The sequence below is a fragment of the Anguilla anguilla genome, chromosome 8 (assembly GCF_013347855.1).
Source record: "Anguilla anguilla isolate fAngAng1 chromosome 8, fAngAng1.pri, whole genome shotgun sequence".
NCBI lineage: Eukaryota > Metazoa > Chordata > Actinopteri > Anguilliformes > Anguillidae > Anguilla > Anguilla anguilla.
Window position 1 is genome coordinate 51,417,129 of NC_049208.1, and position 16,891 is coordinate 51,434,019.

The 16,891-nt window shown below is 45.7% G+C and overlaps 2 protein-coding genes across 5 annotated transcripts; both read left to right on the forward strand.

Annotated features, from left to right (window-relative positions):
• The first annotated feature begins 2,014 nt into the window (after positions 1 to 2,014).
• Positions 2,015 to 10,633, forward strand: LOC118233475 (Na(+)/H(+) exchanger beta-like). Of its 4 annotated transcripts, none has more exons than XR_004766532.1 (12): positions 2,015 to 2,373; positions 3,967 to 4,427; positions 5,056 to 5,306; positions 5,880 to 6,097; positions 6,531 to 6,733; positions 6,864 to 6,953; positions 7,276 to 7,346; positions 7,541 to 7,717; positions 8,159 to 8,273; positions 8,606 to 8,657; positions 9,114 to 9,212; positions 9,641 to 9,713. XR_004766532.1 is itself a non-coding variant. In XM_035429270.1 (12 exons), exons 1-12 carry the CDS (start codon positions 2,127 to 2,129, stop codon positions 10,137 to 10,139), a joined length of 2,052 nt encoding a protein of 683 aa, XP_035285161.1. In that variant the 5' UTR covers positions 2,015 to 2,126; the 3' UTR covers positions 10,140 to 10,363. The 4 variants fall into 4 exon arrangements, 3 of the variants coding, with proteins under 3 accessions (XP_035285161.1, XP_035285162.1, XP_035285160.1); XM_035429270.1 differs by lacking the exon at positions 8,606 to 8,657 and adding an exon at positions 10,093 to 10,363; XM_035429269.1 differs by lacking the exon at positions 8,606 to 8,657 and adding an exon at positions 10,110 to 10,633 and having other exon boundaries at positions 2,016 to 2,373.
• A 106-nt stretch (positions 10,634 to 10,739) lies between these two features.
• LOC118233478 (serine/arginine-rich splicing factor 10-like) lies at positions 10,740 to 16,862 on the forward strand. Its single transcript, XM_035429275.1, has 6 exons — positions 10,740 to 11,310; positions 12,695 to 12,799; positions 13,813 to 13,916; positions 14,252 to 14,423; positions 15,045 to 15,101; positions 15,493 to 16,862. Exons 1-6 carry the CDS (start codon positions 11,246 to 11,248, stop codon positions 15,779 to 15,781), a joined length of 792 nt encoding a protein of 263 aa, XP_035285166.1. The 5' UTR covers positions 10,740 to 11,245; the 3' UTR covers positions 15,782 to 16,862.
• The last annotated feature ends 29 nt before the right edge of the window (positions 16,863 to 16,891 follow it).

The window sequence follows — 16,891 nt, forward strand, 5'->3', positions numbered from 1 at the left end:
TTCCCCAATTAAATTTCGCTAAGCTAATGATTTGTGAAATGTGATTACACTCTAAATTCAGTTTAAAAGGCTTCCTTGTAGATGTTCAGACGCTATTTCACTAATTTGGAAAGTTGTGTGTATTTAACTTTTTCTTCAAAATGTACAGTTATGAAGTTAATTGTTGTCTCCACTTTGCGCAGAGGATCATGCAAAATGACTGCAGCTGTTAGACTTCACCTGTAGGCTGACTCCGAAGCTAATAAACATAGTCTACAATAGAGAACGTATAGGTAAAAACCATGTGTTATATTGCTATTATAAAATGCTTTCCAGATGATGCATACATTTTAAAATAGGCACAGTAAGCTTGTCCCATTTACACTAATGATAACTTTTGTTAACGTACAGAACGATGATAGTAATAATAAAAACACTTAATGAAAAAAACTTAAGCAAGAACAATAGGTAACCACCTCCTTCTCCTTTGCAGCCGAGAAAGGGCATCGTTTCAATTTACAAGCTTAAATATCTGTAATCGAGCACTGAACTGAACTGCCTGCAGGGGGCAGCCAAGGGCTCTTATGCAATACCAGAGGAAAGGGCTGTCTACTCTGGACCACCTTGCCCTTCCCTCACTTTTTAAAAAATTTTCTTTTAATGAAAGATTGGGAATTCAACTCAAAACCATTACATCATAAAGCAAGTGCCTCTCTCATTGCATTAGCCTTCACTCTCACAAATAAAAGTACCCTTGAGGCACCTTGTACCCTGGAGGAAGGTACTTAACCTGCACTTTACATGTAAATGATGTGTAACAAGTCCACTCTGGATAAGCACATCTGTTATGCCTGTAATGTAATGTAAAATCTCCCAAATGTACCCTGAAAGTGTACAATGAAATCATTTTTATGCACAAAAAAAGTTACAAATGAAAGATTAACCCCATGGCTAGGGGTACAAATTTATTCACCCATAGGATACCACCCCAGTGACAAGCATTGCACCTTTTTTAGGCACTTTTTCATGCCTTTTTTCTGAGTCTGTTTCAGGCTGTTGTTAGCGGGGTAGAGGTCTGTAGGATTTTTTTTATTTTAAATTTAACCCTTTTTCATGACCAGTGGATACTTCTAGCTGATGATATTAGTGAATCACATGGAAGCCATGTTTGAAAATATAACATTGTATATAGTCAAAAATAAATTTCAGATTTTGGCCATTCACTGAAGACAAAAATTCCTGGCAAATGTCATGGTACGGATATGTTTGAAAACTGATATGTAGGCCCTATACTTGGTAACGAGACCCCTATGCAGCCAGCCCCAAACAAGAGCTTGTCATTCAGGATAGTAATGATCTGATGCAGCCACTAATGATCAATGACCAAACTGTTGAGACAGTTGATGTTTTTAAGTAGCCTATCTGAGCACACATCTGGTCAATGTTCTCTCTTTAACGGCAAATACTGGCTTCATTTGAAATGTTCACAACATCTCCATCTTCCCTGTAAGCTCAATAATTTTGAAGTGACCCAAATCTTGGTGTATAAAAGTCTTACTGAAAGCATTCTTTAACATTATTGTGTGATTTAAGAATTTGAATATAGAGAAGAAGTGAAAGTATTAATGACTCTCATCCACTGCAAAGTGAATTTGAACTTTTGTCATCGGGGAGACGGGCAAATGATGAAATTTTGTCAAATGATACAATTAGGGGTTAACAGCATGCTCAGGCCACTATACATCCACGCCACCTTTTTAAAAATATTTTTAAGTAAGGTCAGTATGAGATTTGGAACAACTCTAGTTTTTTACTGATTTTATCTTGCAGTGTTGGAAGTTAACATATCTATTGTAAAGCATTATGCGATGACCCATCTGGAGCATCATAAGATGCAGCACGGACAGTTATTGCATGAAAAACCTAGACTTACTTTTTGTATTCTTCGAGTGGTTTGGTCATTCCGAATATCTACAAAGCCAGTTAGAAAGTTTTTTTTTTTTATGGGGGGCGGGGTTTGCGTTACGCATCTAATACCCGCTAAAAACTCCGTTGGCTGGGACACACGCGCTAGCCCGACACTGTCAAATTCCATTCATCAGGCTGATAAAACAACGTATCCTGAGTTTACACTAGTCACCGGAGTCATGAGAAGTTGCGTCCGAGGCCGATGGATTTCGTTTCTGTTAATGTTAATTTTTCTTATGGAGACCGCATTGACCCTCTTTGAGAAAAGTTCTCGCAACGCCACGAACAGTTCAGACACAGAGGAACCAGCCGGTGTCAACAATCATACCAAGAGATCCTTCCCAGTTCTCCGCTTCAACTATGAACATGTGCGAATACCGTTCGAGATCTCGCTCTGGATTCTGCTGGCATCTTTGATGAAACTGGGTAAATTGGCTATATTTAGTTTAATTTATTGAAACTTATTGTTATCATCGATTGATATACCCTTTCAGGAATGGTTCACTTCCCTCCCCTTCACACTGCCCAATAGACCTAGAACTGAACGTTGTCACGGTTACATCCTAATCAGTCTCGCCTTTCTTAACGCGCACACGCTCCTGTAGACACAATAAGATTTGAATGAAGGTGAAAAGTCCGAAATTCACCTCAGTGCTGTACTGTTAGACTGTTAGCTCGTTGTTGTTTCTTTCACCTCGGAACTTTATCCCTTTCACTGTTGCTATATGATTCCTATTAATTATAAAGGAAGATTAGCCGATCTTATAAAAATGTGTGTTTGGGAGGGACTGTACAATTTCAGCTTTTCAACAAAAAACATGGATTTTTTTTCAAAATTGTTGCCCTTCATGATTAATGAGACAGGCTTTTGTGAGTAAGAGTGGCAGTTGATGCATTCAGATATAGATGCTACAGGCCTGGGAGTGGGGGCCGACGTGACCGTTCTCTGTGTTTCTTATGTATGTCAGTGAGAGTTTGAGTAAACAACAGACCTGTCTGTGTCTTGTGAGTAGCATTGCGATGCTAGAGGAGGCCTAAGAAGGTAAAAAATTCTGAAAATATAAGTGCTATTTTTTCTTTTTAACTATTTAATCTCAAAATGATGGGTAAAATACGATAGATATTTGCCTGAACTGTATAAATGTACAATATGTATTAGCTTTCAGAACAATCTGAAAAAATGCAGGATCTGCCAAAACACGGTTTCTTGGCGGTGTTCCACAACAGCCAGTGGAGAACTCCATCTTGGCATTATCAGCTGGGGCAGCTGCAAAGTCCCGCCCCTGGTGCCGGAGCCCGGCCCTGCTGTGCTGGAGGATAAGAGACCTGTTGCAGGCATTCACACCAACGCCATTCCAGTGTCCCCTCCGTTTGCACTCAGAGCAGTGTCACTGGGGCTGAGGCAAAACCCCAGCCAATCATATGAGTGCTCTCACCCTGCTGGAAATAGAAAATGGTGGAAAAGTTTTGCAGTGAATACATTTTGGACACAAAGTACTTCACACACCCTTCACAGTAGGGGGTCACCAAACCCCGGTCCTGGATGATCACTGGTTTTCACCTTAAAATCTGACCAAAGAAACCAGGTGAGGTGAGTTGAACTGTGTAATCAGCTGCTTTAATTACTCAATTAAGTCCCAAGCATACGGACCAACCTCACACTGAGCTCTAGCTAACCTCAACCAGCACACCTTGATGCTCTCCAGGACCATGGCTGGGGACCCCTGCTATGGGCTATGGAGCTATATTTCAGATCCTGATGAACTCCCAGTCTTGTCAAATCTTGAAATTACAGCAAAATATATATGTCTGTCATAGTTCATCCCATGGTGCCCCCTACATTCTTCTGCGTGGAAGCATGCTGACACAGTTGGTTGGCTCTTCCTATTGTAGGCCCAGAGGTTGGCTGAGATGTGTGCTGCAGTGCTAAGACGTAGAGGATGGCCATGTTATGTCACCCGAGAGCTAAGGCCGTCTCTTGTGTCCCCCATCCCCTCCCCCCTCCCCCCTCCCCTCCAGGGTTCCACCTGCTCCCTGGGCTGTCCAGTGTGGTCCCAGAGTCCTGCCTGCTGATCGTGGTGGGGCTCCTGGTGGGGGGTCTCATCAAGGCCAGCGGGGAGGAACTGCCCGTGCTAGACTCCGAGCTCTTCTTCCTGTGCCTGCTGCCGCCAATCATCCTGGACGCCGGCTACTTCCTGCCCATCCGCCCGTTCGCCGAGAACATCGGCACCATCCTGACCTTCGCCGTGGCGGGGACCCTCTGGAACGTGCTGTTCCTGGGGGGCACGCTGTACGCGGTGGCCCAGCTGGAGGCCTCTCGCCTGGGGGGCGTGGACCTGCTGGCCTGCATGATCTTCAGCGCCATCGTCTCCGCCGTCGACCCCGTGGCCGTGCTGGCCGTCTTCGAGGAGATCAACATCAACGAGCTGCTGCACGTGCTGGTGTTCGGGGAGTCGCTGCTCAACGACGCCGTCACTGTGGTGAGGGGCGGGAATTGCTCCCCGGGGGGCAACATTGGCCATGTTCGGCATTTAGGACGTGGTGCATGGTAGCAGTCTATGGTCAGGGTGTGGTTTGTGGTTAGAGTTTGTGGTCAGGATCTGGAGCATAATTAATTTGCGGTTTGGATGCAGGATATTAGTTGCAGTTTATGGTTAAGATGTGTTAAGTGTTTACCGGTTATGTGCAGTGTTATGGTTGTCCAGGGTTTACAATCCGGATGCATCCGGATGCAATCAGGTATAGTTTCAATGATGTTATTTGTAATCAGGAGGAATGTGAGAGATTTTCTTCTGCAACTGTCTGTGGTTTGAGTGGAGCTGAGCTGATCCTTGAGAAAGCCACAGTGAACTGAACTAGTTAGCAGCGAAATTACTATATCGAAAACTGCTTCTTTTTGCAAGTACAAAAGCATGTGAACTGTGAATGTGAAAAGTATACCAAAAGTATACCATACCAAATGGCAGAGTTCAGCTTTTTTGACCATAATTTTCACCGTGTTGTTATCTTCAGTTTAGAGAAGGGCACATTATTGTTCTGAACGAGACATGGTAATGTTGTGCTACTTGGACCTGATCCGTGTACTCGATCCAAACCCGATGCATGCAGGTGCTGTACCACCTGTTTGAGGAGTATGTGGGTGTGACCTCATTCAGCGCGCTGGACGTGGTCCTGGCCGTGCTCTGCTTCCTCGTGGTTTCGCTGGGCGGGGTCCTCGTTGGAGCCACCTACGGCATCCTGGCGGCTCTGACCTCCCGCTTCACCACCAACCTCCGCGTCATTGAGCCGCTTCTCGTCTTCGTCTACAGCTACATGGCGTACCTGTCTGCCGAGGTCTTCCACCTGTCCGGCATCATGAGGTGAGAACCGGCATCTGCCTGCTGTATGCCCACTCACCCAACCAACACCATCATCACAAACTCCCCATGACCTCACCCTGAACTCACCCTAGCCTTATCACAACCTCCTGCCAGTCTCACCCAAAACTCTCCCTCTCTCAAGCCAGCCTCACCCTCACCTCAATATAACCACTCCCTGTTTAACATTGAACTCTGTAACCTCCACTTTGAACCATTGCCTCACCACAACTTTTTGCAGCTTCTCCATGGCCTCCCTGATAGCCCAACCCTGACCGTGATCCAATTTCACCTTAGCCGTAATAAAAGGCTAATCAGTCAAAAATTAGTAGTATTTGGCTGCATATTCCCAACCTCTAGGACTACCTGGATGAGTACAGTACTCACAGCTGTCTCTGCTGTTGACCAGGGGCTGTATAGCAGTCTAGCCTGACAGGCCACTGTCCTCATAACTCACTGTTCTCTTAAAAGGATATCGAGGCCAGCCCTGTCAATAAAGGCAGGAGAACATGCCAGCTGTCCAGGACTGTAGGGGATCATTCACATCGGCTGCCTAACGCCTGTCTCTGCACACAGCCTCATCGCCTGCGGCGTGGTCATGCGCCCATACGTGGAGGCCAACATGTCCCACAAGTCCTACACCACAATCAAGTACTTCCTGAAGATGTGGAGCAGCGTGAGCGAGACGCTCATCTTCATCTTCCTCGGAGTCTCCACCGTCGCTGGACCCCACGACTGGAACTGGACCTTCGTCACGGTCTCTGTCATCCTGAGCCTCGTCTCCCGTGTGCTGGGTGAGCTGTTCAATCATCCGTTAATCAGTAACTCCAGCAAAGTGCCAGAGGAACTCACACGCCAGAGGGTATTAACAACAAAATGTACCTACATAACAGGGAGAGATTATGGGAAATACACTCATGCACTCATCAGGGAATGCACTAAACACATAATACACTAAACACATTCACACTCAGTCCTCGGTAAACACACAAAGCATATTCCCTTCCCCAGAGTAGCCAGAGAGAAAGGATGGCGTGAAGCCATGGTGTGCGATAGTGCCAGTAGGTCAACTAAAGAGTCGTCTTTCTGTCAAGGATTTTTTTCAAACTGAATTTCACCTAATGAACTTAAGTTGTTTATTACTATTACTTTAACTGGTTGGTAGAGTGAATAGTGATTTCAAAATCCAAAGTCTGTGACAAAACATGGTCCACATGTTAATTTCAGGAGTGGTTGGTCTGACTTACATCATCAATAAGTTTCGCATCGTCAAGCTCACCCCAACGGATCAATTCATTTTGGCCTACGGTGGCCTGAGAGGGGCAATCGCCTTCTCACTGGGTTTCCTGCTGAAACCACAGCACTTTCCCATGAGGAATATGTTCCTCACCTCCATCATCACCATCGTCTTCTTCACCGTATTCGTGCAGGTGAGTGTGAGCCGCTATCAGGTTTACAAAGATTTCCCAAAAATAATACCCACGATTCCTCTGACACGTGAGACAGTTGTTCTCATGTGACCATCTGATGTGAGTGTTTTTCAATTGGTTGTGGTTTTAGGGCATGACAATCCAGCCGCTGGTGGAGCTACTGGCCGTGAAGAGGAAGCGAGAAGGAAAAGGGTCCATCAATGAAGAGATCCACACAATGGTACCACACATAGGCCATCGCACACTAGTTTACACTCTCTCGCACAGGCAAGATAATTGTGTATGCTCACTGTGGAAATCCACAGATCACCGTACACCTCACTCACACTCACTTGTGCACGGGCACACTAGCTGGCTTAGTTGAGGAGACGTATCTTGCATCAAAGCATCAACCTGGCCAGGATTGTAGTACATAAAGGTTATGAGTCTGACATGCGAAGCTAATGGTTTTTTTTCCCCACTCTTACATATGCTGAGGCCAAGAGGACATGGATGTTCCGGAACCATCTCCTGTCTGAAACATAGTCATTCTTTTTCCTCAGTTCATGGACCATCTCCTGGCTGGTATTGACAGCGTCTGTGGACATTATGGGCATCATCTTTGGAAAGACAAGTATGTGACTGGACCCCATAAAGAGAGCAGAACATGATTCAAATACACAGTTTTCATATACAAACATAGATATGAATGCATGTATTCATTCAGAAACTCAGTAGGTAACTGGAATGCAAAACAACCTGAAAAAGCTCTCTCTCTCCCTCTTACTCTCTCGCTCTTTGTCTCTTTCTCTCTCTCTCTCTCCACAGACTGAGCCGCTTTAACAGGCGCTACATACAGCCCTGTCTGGTAGCGGAGGAAGGCTCCAGGGAGCCGCAGCTCCTGGCCTTCTACAACAAGATGGAGATGAAGCAGGCTATCGAGCTGGTGCAGAGTGGGGGCGAGGCCAGGCCCCTTAGAACTGTGGACTCCTCCGCATCCATTCAGTGCGTATCCCACTCTCCATCTGTCCCGGGACATCCCAACACTCACTCTTTCCCTCCAACCTCTGTAGTGTGTACCCTATGCCCTATACCCAATACCTGTCATTTCAGTTCCTCTTTTGTTCCCTTGCACACCTGCACTAGAAACAGTCCTGCTGTAGAGTCCCTGTGGTGTACGTTTATTTGATTGGATGTAGCATGTTTCCTAGCAACATTGGAGTTGTATAAATGTCTCCAAGTGATGTCTGACTGTGAGTGGCTCTGACAGTGTGATACCATGGGTTGCTATGACACCGGTGTCAGTCACTGACACTGAATATATCTGATACTGTGACTTTGACAGTGATTGTATCAGATACTGTAATCCTGATGTGGTTCTGGCGGTGTGGTTGTAATCAGATGTTGAAATTCGGAATTCCTCTTATCTTTTCCTCTTCCCTCAAGGAGCATCCAGTCCCAGGAGCCAGCAAGGGACCGGAGACTGCCCAAGGTCTCCGTGGATCAGCAAGCCGAGATCTTGAAAATTCTGAGGAGGAAACTGCAGAAGGCCGAACAGAAGGTTGGGAAGTTGGAGGGGGCAGGGTGGGCCTGGTGGTAGTGTGAGGGGAGCAGGCTGTGTTGATGATGCTGTGGCAGGACCTGAAACGAGAGGTTCAGGCTCAGAAACCTTCCAATTTTGTCTGAACTAAAGTAGTTCTGCAAAGAAGAGTGGGCTTATATTGCTGATATCAAATTGTAGGCAAGCATTTCATTGCAGTTGCTAAAGGAGGTGCAACCAGTAACTAAATTTAAAGAGGAAATTACTATTTTGCAAGGGTGATACGGGTGTTTGTTAACTTTTTACATTAAATTAAATAATAATTTTAAAAATGTGTTTTCTGTTCACTCAAGGGGCATTGGTGGCCCAGTCGTAGAGCTTCTTCCTGCCACGCCGGTGGGCCGGGTTCGTATCTCAGCCAATGCCATGTGCAAGTCAGTGCATTCGTAGTGCCGGTCCCAAGCCCAGATAAATGGGAAGGGTCGCGTCAGGAAGGGCATCCGGCATAAAACATATGCCAAATTAAATATGCGGATCAGGATGATCTGCTGTGCCGACCCTGAACGGGAACAGTCGAAAGAAGAAGAAGAAAAAAAAAAAGTTTTCTGCTTACTCAGGTTCCCTTTGTCTAATATTACATTTTGTCTAAAGATTTGAAAACATTCAGTGTGACAAATGTTCAATTCAGAACTCGTCTACTGCAAGCCAAATCTACCTACGGGTACAAATAAAGTAACCTGAACCTGAACCTTAATTATAGAGGAAATCAGGAAGGGGCCAAATACTTTTTCACGGCACTGTCAGTGACTAAAATATTTCTGAATGCTGAATAATTCGATATTCGTCTTTCCGATGTTGCAGTTTTATTCCAATAGAAGGCCCACGCTGGTGGGCAACCCCTTCGAGGACGACTTCCAGGAGCAGCTCCGTGAGAGGCGGAGGGCAAAGCTGGGCAGGCGGGTGAGTGTGACCTAGTGAGTGCCAACTGTGCCCACCACCAGAACTGCCAACCACCAGAACTGCCAACTTCCAGAACTGCCTCCCGAGAAGCATCGCACTGGTTTCTCCACGGCATATGGACATAGCCGTAGTGCTGTGTGACACGTGTAGACCCGACCTGAGTACCCCAGAACACCATTACATCGCAGAAATAATAAATTATTGTCATTACAGGCATTTAGCAGACGGTCTTATCCAGAGCAACTTACACAACTTTTAACATAGCATTTACACTACGTCCATTTATACAGCTGGATATATACTGGAGCAATGCAGGTTAAGTACCTTGCTCAAGGGTACAACGGCAGGTTTCCTACCAGGGAATCTAACCTATGACCTTCAGGTTACAAGACCAACTCCTTACCCATTATACTACACTATGTCTGTAGATGAGTGCCTTCCTGTTGGAATTGCCGAGTCAGCAGGACTCTCCCTCCAGAACCAGAAGCAGACAACAGGAAGGTGAGCACAGCTGTGTGTCATTGGTGGTGCCTGCTTTTCACTAATAGTGGATTGCATTTATGTGGAATCTTTCACCTCGGATTCTGAAAGCTCTTTACAGTCATGGGAGGGAAACTCAGCTCAACCAAACGTGTAGCACCCACTTGTGTGATTTATGGCAGACATTTTATACCATAGTGATCACCTGAGATGGAGGGGTGTATATCAGTTCAACTGGGGGTATGCAAATGGTTAGGTTGAGTCAGGGAATATTAAACCCTCAGCTCTTACCAATAGGTGCCATTAGATCTTCAATGGTGACAGTGAGCGAGGATCTCAGTTACTTGCCTCATCCTGAAAATGGATTCAAATCCTGAATAGCACGTTATAACTTCCACAGCTTCTTTCTTCTCTCAGCCCCCCAGGCCAACAGGTCCAGACCCATGAGCTCGGCCGTCCGGGAAGACCTGGTGATTCCTTAGCCCCATGGTCTTCCTTCAGTCCGGTCTCCCCTAAGTCTCCCCCCCATCTAGGAGACGCAAAGGACAAAAGACCACATAAGTCTGCGGACAAACACAGTGTGTTGTGTCCGAAAAGTATATGACGTGGGAAGTCAGTCACCTGCTGGGCTTCAGGTAGCAGAACGGAGGAGCTGCCCAAGTACCTTCAAGACTCAGATGTTCCATAAAATCATGTCAAGAAAATGGCGAGCATCGTTCAGCTGAATGGCCTGTTCTTGTTGTTATGTTATGTTATGATGAAAAATGTAAAGAAAAAGTTCTTTCAAAATATCATGTTTTTATTTAAACATATTGAGTGTTAAACATTTTTTTTGTGTTAAGCATGTGCAGTTTTTTGTATGTTTTTAATCAAACCTACGTCTTATGTTAAATGTAATTTGGTGTTCTGTATGAATTTTTCCTTAAAGAAAATACCAGGCAGCTTATTTTGCCATTTCTGTCTCATTGTCTCACGATACAATGTTTTTTAAAAGAGTTTTTGTCACACAGTAGAAACAGTGGACTGAAAAAATGCATTCACTCTCAGCTTCCTGTTATATGCAAGGAACATGGAAAGAGGTCCCTGGCAACGCATCAACATTCACACTGAGAGCAGTGTTGTGCTGTGGTGAAGGAACCGGGCGTGTTCAGTCAGTTTGGCTCCCGGTTGTGGTCCTTGTTTTGTACAAGGGAAGAGGAGTGCTTTGTTCTACTGAGCAGTGACTTTAACCTGGTTTACTTCCGAATATTTTGCAGCTGTATCAACAAGTATCATGTAGAATGAATGAGGTCTGGGTAATGCAGTCTGTTGTGGCTGTCTACCCTCTTGCGGCTGAGCTTATGTGTCACATACTCCTGTCCAGTAGGTGGCGATATTTCGTTTTAAATAGCTAAGAAAACAACCGGAAGTTGACGGGCACGCGCACTATGTAAAAACGAACTGAGGCTGCGCAAGAGGTTCGCGCTACCTGAAGAGTTGCTGGATTCTTTCGGGGTACAGCTAGCGTCGTTCACGCTTGTTAGTTTTAAAGGGATTAAATATAACAGTAAATCATGGCCAGATACTTGCGGCCTCCAAACACTTCCCTGTTCATCAGGAATATCTCTGACGAGTCTAGGTAAGAAGCCGTGTTGCGCTATAAAATCGTATCATCCCTGCAAATACGTTGTTGGCCTGTAATTGAAACTGAAATCGGGCCTCTTGTTGCTAGCGAGCTAAACGTTTGCTGTAGCTAGCTACATCGCTGTGGCCCAGACCTTCAACATCTTATGGATAGTTAAACTAAGGTGGCAATTTTGAGATGGTTTGTGTATTTATGAGCAGGTAGGTGCCTAAATAGGGTAGAATGTCTTCTGTAGCATGCTAAATTGGCTGCATGTGGCTCGTTTCAGCTAGGTGTAAGCACGCCGTAACCCGCGAGCGTGCATGCGTGGCAGACGAGCTGAGACGACCTATTCTTGAAGACGATGTATATATATATATATAATAACGCTCGGTTTGTTGGCATTTGTAGTTTGTAGAAAGTTATGCCTTAATTTGTATTTCCAAAATATAGCCTAGTTAACTGGCTAACTAGCTAAATTAGTATAGCTACCTTGCAAGTTGTTTACTGGTTTCGTCTTACTTAGCCAGCTACCTAGCTAGCGTAACAACTGCCTTTAAATGTTTTGCGTTAAGATAGCTAAGGTTATCTGCTGCTAGTTATCCTGCCGTAGGCAATTGTACTGGGGGAGTGTCTCTAACGCGGAGTTCGGCTTTATTTGGTCATGGTTTTCGCTGTAGTGTCCGGGCTAAATTTAGCTTAAGTTGACTAGCTGCTTTAGAGCGGGACACAACTTAACGCTGTCTAATGGTAACTAAATGAGGCGCCATACGAAACGTTATTTCCTGACTGAAGCTGGTGACCGAGCTAAATTAGTCTAGTTGGATTTTTTGTCAATTTTAAATGTGTAAGTTAGTTAAGTCAACTGCTTAAACATGTTTGAAGCGCACAACGGTTTAATACGTTTCACACGTTGGTGAAAGTGAAGTTACAGTATTAGGGTTGTTTAACATCATGTAAACTAAGTATTTTGTATGATTTAAAAACGTCTTTGCAATTGAAGTCAAATTTATGTGGTCGTTCCTGATGCAGGTAAGTTACAGTGGACATTGAATGACTGTCCGCAAGACCTAACTAGTCTAAAGTTATGAACTGAATACTCCTGAGAAGGTACTTCTTGCATTTAATTTGTCCATTGTTAACACTGGCCATTTTCCAAAATAGAAATTTATGCGAAACCTGACTACTCATTAAGTCACATGATCAGATCTCAGTCGTCATATCCAGACCTGTTTTAGCAGAACATAGGTAGCTACTTAATGAAGAAATGTTCTGTTATTACACATGCAGTTTCTTTGGTTTAAATTGCTCTCTTGCGCTCTCTGTATTGGGCACGTGTGAGTTTGGAGGGTTTCTCTACTCAGTCCAGTGAAACTTGTATCATTTTACGATACTTCAGGCCGGAGGATTTGCGTCGTGAGTTTGGTCGTTATGGACCAATAGTAGATGTCTACATTCCAGTTGACTTCTATACTCGACGATCAAGAGGATTTGCATACATTCAATATCCTTTCTTCACAATGTCTTAATTCCTGTACTTTTGTTTGTGTAACTGACATTTTGTAATGCAAATATGAAATGCTCTGTTTTTCAGTGTGGGTTTGTGGTCACCCATGTTTGAATTTGCTTAATTTGATAGTGGTATTAGATTGGTAATTGGGTATGTGGGTGGTCCATAGTGCAAAACAAACATTTATACTATGGATAATTATTTAGTGGTTTAAAAAAAAGAAAGAAAAAAAAAGAATGTTATTAATAGACAAATTCTGTCTCCTAACCTAAATTTCTTCTGTTGTTGCCCCAGAGAATATAAAGGTGCACAATTGCGGAGCCCTTCAGAGTTATTCAGTGCCATATAGAGTAGATTCAAGATTATGTGACGACACAGACCCTAAAGGATGTCAGGCCGCAAGAAAGAGAGGGAAAGGGTGGAAATAAAGAAATGTAAAGCTTGAAGAAACAAAGAGGAAAAGAAAGGCGTCAAGTTGGGCATCGAGGCTTGGATATGTCTTCGAAAAAAGGGAGAGGATAAAGATTATGGGGGCCAGACGGTCGAGACAACCACGTTCCTCTGCAGAGCCCTTAAAGAGCTTTAAAGGTCAAGGTCAAGACCAAGGTCAAAGTCAAGCATTTTTAAAGGTAACCAATCTGAGTCCGTATCCTACCACAGGTGTCTGCAGTTGACATGCACTTCTTTTTTTTTTTTAAGAGTCCGTCTCGGTCCGTGCCTGTTGTGCCCCGAGGCGTGAGCTGTTAACTGATAACGCATCACAATCCTAAAATGTACAAAATTGTAATTGCGACGTGATTTAATAGCCATATTTAATCTCTTGAATGATTGCAATGTAGAAGTGAAAGCACTTCTTTTTTTTTTTTGCCGTATCGTAAATTTCCGACACCCCACGTTTGGCTGCTGCGGCCACGTCGCGTCTGTACTTGTAATTGGGTGGGCGGGTGGGCGGGACTGTGTCTGTGTTGCTGTGGCAACGCCGTTAAATCCTTGACCCGCCGGTCCACGTTCGAGGACGTGCGCGACGCGGAGGACGCCCTTCACAACCTGGACAGGAAGTGGGTGTGCGGACGACAGATCGAGATCCAGTTCGCCCAGGGGGACAGAAAGAGTAAGACTAAGTTTCCTCATCGTTCCTTTCCAAGTGTGGCATACGAGTAACTGGAGTCTGCTTTTTATTAGTTTAAGGATAATTTTCTTGCTAACTCGCCTGGCCTTTTGGTGTTCGATCTGGTTCGGGTCAATTTATTTTCAGTTCAAGAAGTGGATTGATATCCAGTTAATGTTTTGAGTAGGGGGGGGGGGGACTCAAATGAGAGATTTCCGTATCTGAGTTTTCTGAATTGGAACCGAATTGGCCCGAGCCGTGTTGGGCAGAGGCGATCCACGGCAGTGCGGTTGCGTTCCTTCCGGAACATTCTCTCTCTCTCTCTCCTCCCCCTCCAGCGCCCAATCAGATGAAGGTGAAGGAGAGGCACTCGCCACGGAGCTTCTCGCGGTACGACGACTGTGAGCGGGACGGGCGTCGCCGGCGGTCCCGCAGCCGGAGCTACGAGCGGCGCCGGTCCCGGAGCCCCTCCTACGAGCGCCGCCCGCGCCGCTCCGACAGCCCCCGAGAGTAAGGGCCACGCCCGCCGACAGCCCCCCCCCCCCCCCCCCCCCCCCCCCCCCCCCCCCCCCAAAACACACTGTCTACCGTTTAACTGTTTAAACTGACCAGTATCTCCAGAACCTACTGTTAGAGGACTTACTGTTAAAATATAGGTTGGACCCCTTTTTCTCTGCAATGGATTAAACACCTGATATGTCCTGTGAGCAAAGCTAACTTGGTGGTAAAACGATGAAATGTTGTCAGGGTTCTCACTCGACCTGGAAATTTACTTGACTAGTTTTCCATGTCATGGAAAACACCTGGAAAATGAGAACATTTACAAAATGTCCTGGAAATATTTGTGAGGTCCTGGAAAATTGTAGGGTAGGCTATAAGTCAAGCTATTAAACAGTATATTTCGAGCTTAGATAGCATATTTTTCTGTATTTTTATATAGTCCTGGAAAATGATTTCCTAAAAACGAGTGGGAACCCTGGTTGTGATATGAATGGCCGAGATTTCCTAGCTGTGGGAGACGGGGAGCACCGCAGGGTTGGGTTGGAGGTTTGGGTTGTAGGGTATCTGTATGACTGGCGTTGGGAGAAACGCGCGTTTCGGTTTGGTGACGGAGCCCTTTGGGTCCCGCAGGTCCCGGGGACGGCCGTACGCGCGGCAGGGGCACAGCCGGAGCCGGGAGAGTGACCGGTAAGGCCACGCCGTTCTTCTGGAACGTTCCTCTACACCCCCCTCCCCTTTTCCAAATATGGTCTGTGCAGCTGCAGGCACACTCTTAAACAGTGTTGGAGCTGTTGAGTGTTTGTGTAGGAGAACGGTGCGCCGTCCCTCTGTTTGATTCGGAATAGGCGGCAGCGTAGCGCAGTGGGTAAGGAACCTGGGCTTGTAACCGAAAGGTTCGATGCCCGGGTAAGGCACTGCCGTTGTACCCTTGCATTGCTTCAGTTATATATCCAGCTGTATAAATGGATACAGTGTAAATGTTGTGTAAGTCACTGGATAAGAGCGTCTGCTAAATGCCTGTGATGTAGTGAACAGTGATGTCACTGGTTAATGTCTCCCCCCCCGTTCTTTCCCGTAGGCACAGGCCGCCGCAGCGGGAGCACCACCAGCCGCACCCCCACAGCCGATCCAACTCCCCGTCGCCCCGCCCCAGGTCCCGGCCCGGGCCCAGAAAGGAGCCCCGGGGCGCGTCCCGCTCCCGCTCCAAGTCCCTGACCCCGCCCCCCGAGGACTTCCACCCGCCCCCCGACTCGCGAGAGTCGCACGGCTCCCACGCGCGCTCCCCCTCCCGCTCGCGCTCCCCGTCCCGGTCCCGCTCCCGCTCCCGGTCCCGGTCCTGGGCGGGGCGCAAGTCTGGGGGACATTAAACTCAGCCCCCCTCCGTTCCCCCCCCAGACGCTCGCTCCTCTCCTCTCCTCTGTGCTCAACACGCCTGTTTGGCAAAGGGGAACGCGTTGGTATGCAGTGTGTTCGGTCAGTTAACGCACACTCCTGGGTTGTTGGTTTAGGTAAAGGCAACAGCTGCTCTGGGTTTAAATTCAGGAACAGTTCTAGTTTGCCTTTTTTTTCTTGATTTTTTTATTTTTTCTTTCTTGTTATTTAAAGATGTGAGCGTGGCGGTTCTGACGCAAACGGATCGGTCCCCTTTGCAGACCCAACATGGCAGCTTTTTTTTTCACCCCCCCCCCTTCCTTTTGTAAAAATGTGTTCAGTGTTTTGCCATTGTGCTCAAGGTTTGCTATGTGGCAAATGCGACTCTGCGCAAGTGTTAATGCTCAACATTTCAGTTGCATAATTTTCTACAGAAGCCAGAGGATTTGTCAGTTGAAATAACATTACCCCCCCCCCCCTCCCTTTTCCTCCCCCAGGAATGGATTTCCAAATCACTTTAGGAATATCAGAATATAATCTCAAATATACTGGCATCTGTTCCTGGTGTGTGAATGTAAACCATTTGTAAACTTGCATCTCCTGTGGGGAAGAAGCCTACAGTGGTATTTTTGTTTCTAAAGGAAGTAAGGTTTTCACGTGAATTTTCAAACTCATGGTCTTCCGCTTGTTTGTGTTTTGTAAAATGTGGCAGTTTGAAGCAAATATTCTGGTGTGCTTTTAATTCAGTTCAAGTTGTTTCTGTGTGTATATATAATCTCATCGAAAGCAATATTTGGGATAATCACAGCATTGACAGTGGAAAGGGAAGTTGTGCAAAAACAAAAGTCTTTACTGATTCAAAGCTTCCCCTTGTAGGACTACTGTAGGTTTTAACATGTGGATGTAGTGTCGTTGTGGTATTGCTCATTTTGTTTATTGGATGACTCTGTTTTTACATTACACCCCCATATTCCATATTCCCTTGTATATGACCAGATGGAAGAGTTTGTATGGTTCATAAATGCACCCCCTCCCTCTAAAACCTTTCATTAAAGTGGGTATGGGTTAGTAAAAATGCTTTGTGGATGTATGATTGTCTGCCGAAA

What these genes read in the sequence shown, in the direction of transcription:
- LOC118233475 (XM_035429269.1), top strand. Translation starts at nt 2,127, where the DNA reads ATGAGAAGTTGCGTCCGAGGCCGATGGATTTCGTTTCTGTTAATGTTA. An exon ending in CATCATCTTTGGAAAGACAA is followed by an intron (nt 7,347 to 7,540) that starts GTATGTGACTGG and finishes CTCTCTCCACAG; the next exon opens with ACTGAGCCGCTTTAACAGGC. An exon ending in CAGAAGCAGACAACAGGAAG is followed by an intron (nt 9,714 to 10,109) that starts GTGAGCACAGCT and finishes TTCTTCTCTCAG; the next exon opens with CCCCCCAGGCCAACAGGTCC.
- LOC118233478 (XM_035429275.1), top strand. Translation starts at nt 11,246, where the DNA reads ATGGCCAGATACTTGCGGCCTCCAAACACTTCCCTGTTCATCAGGAAT. An exon ending in AGAGGATTTGCATACATTCA is followed by an intron (nt 12,800 to 13,812) that starts ATATCCTTTCTT and finishes CCGCCGGTCCAC; the next exon opens with GTTCGAGGACGTGCGCGACG. An exon ending in CGCCCAGGGGGACAGAAAGA is followed by an intron (nt 13,917 to 14,251) that starts GTAAGACTAAGT and finishes CTCCCCCTCCAG; the next exon opens with CGCCCAATCAGATGAAGGTG.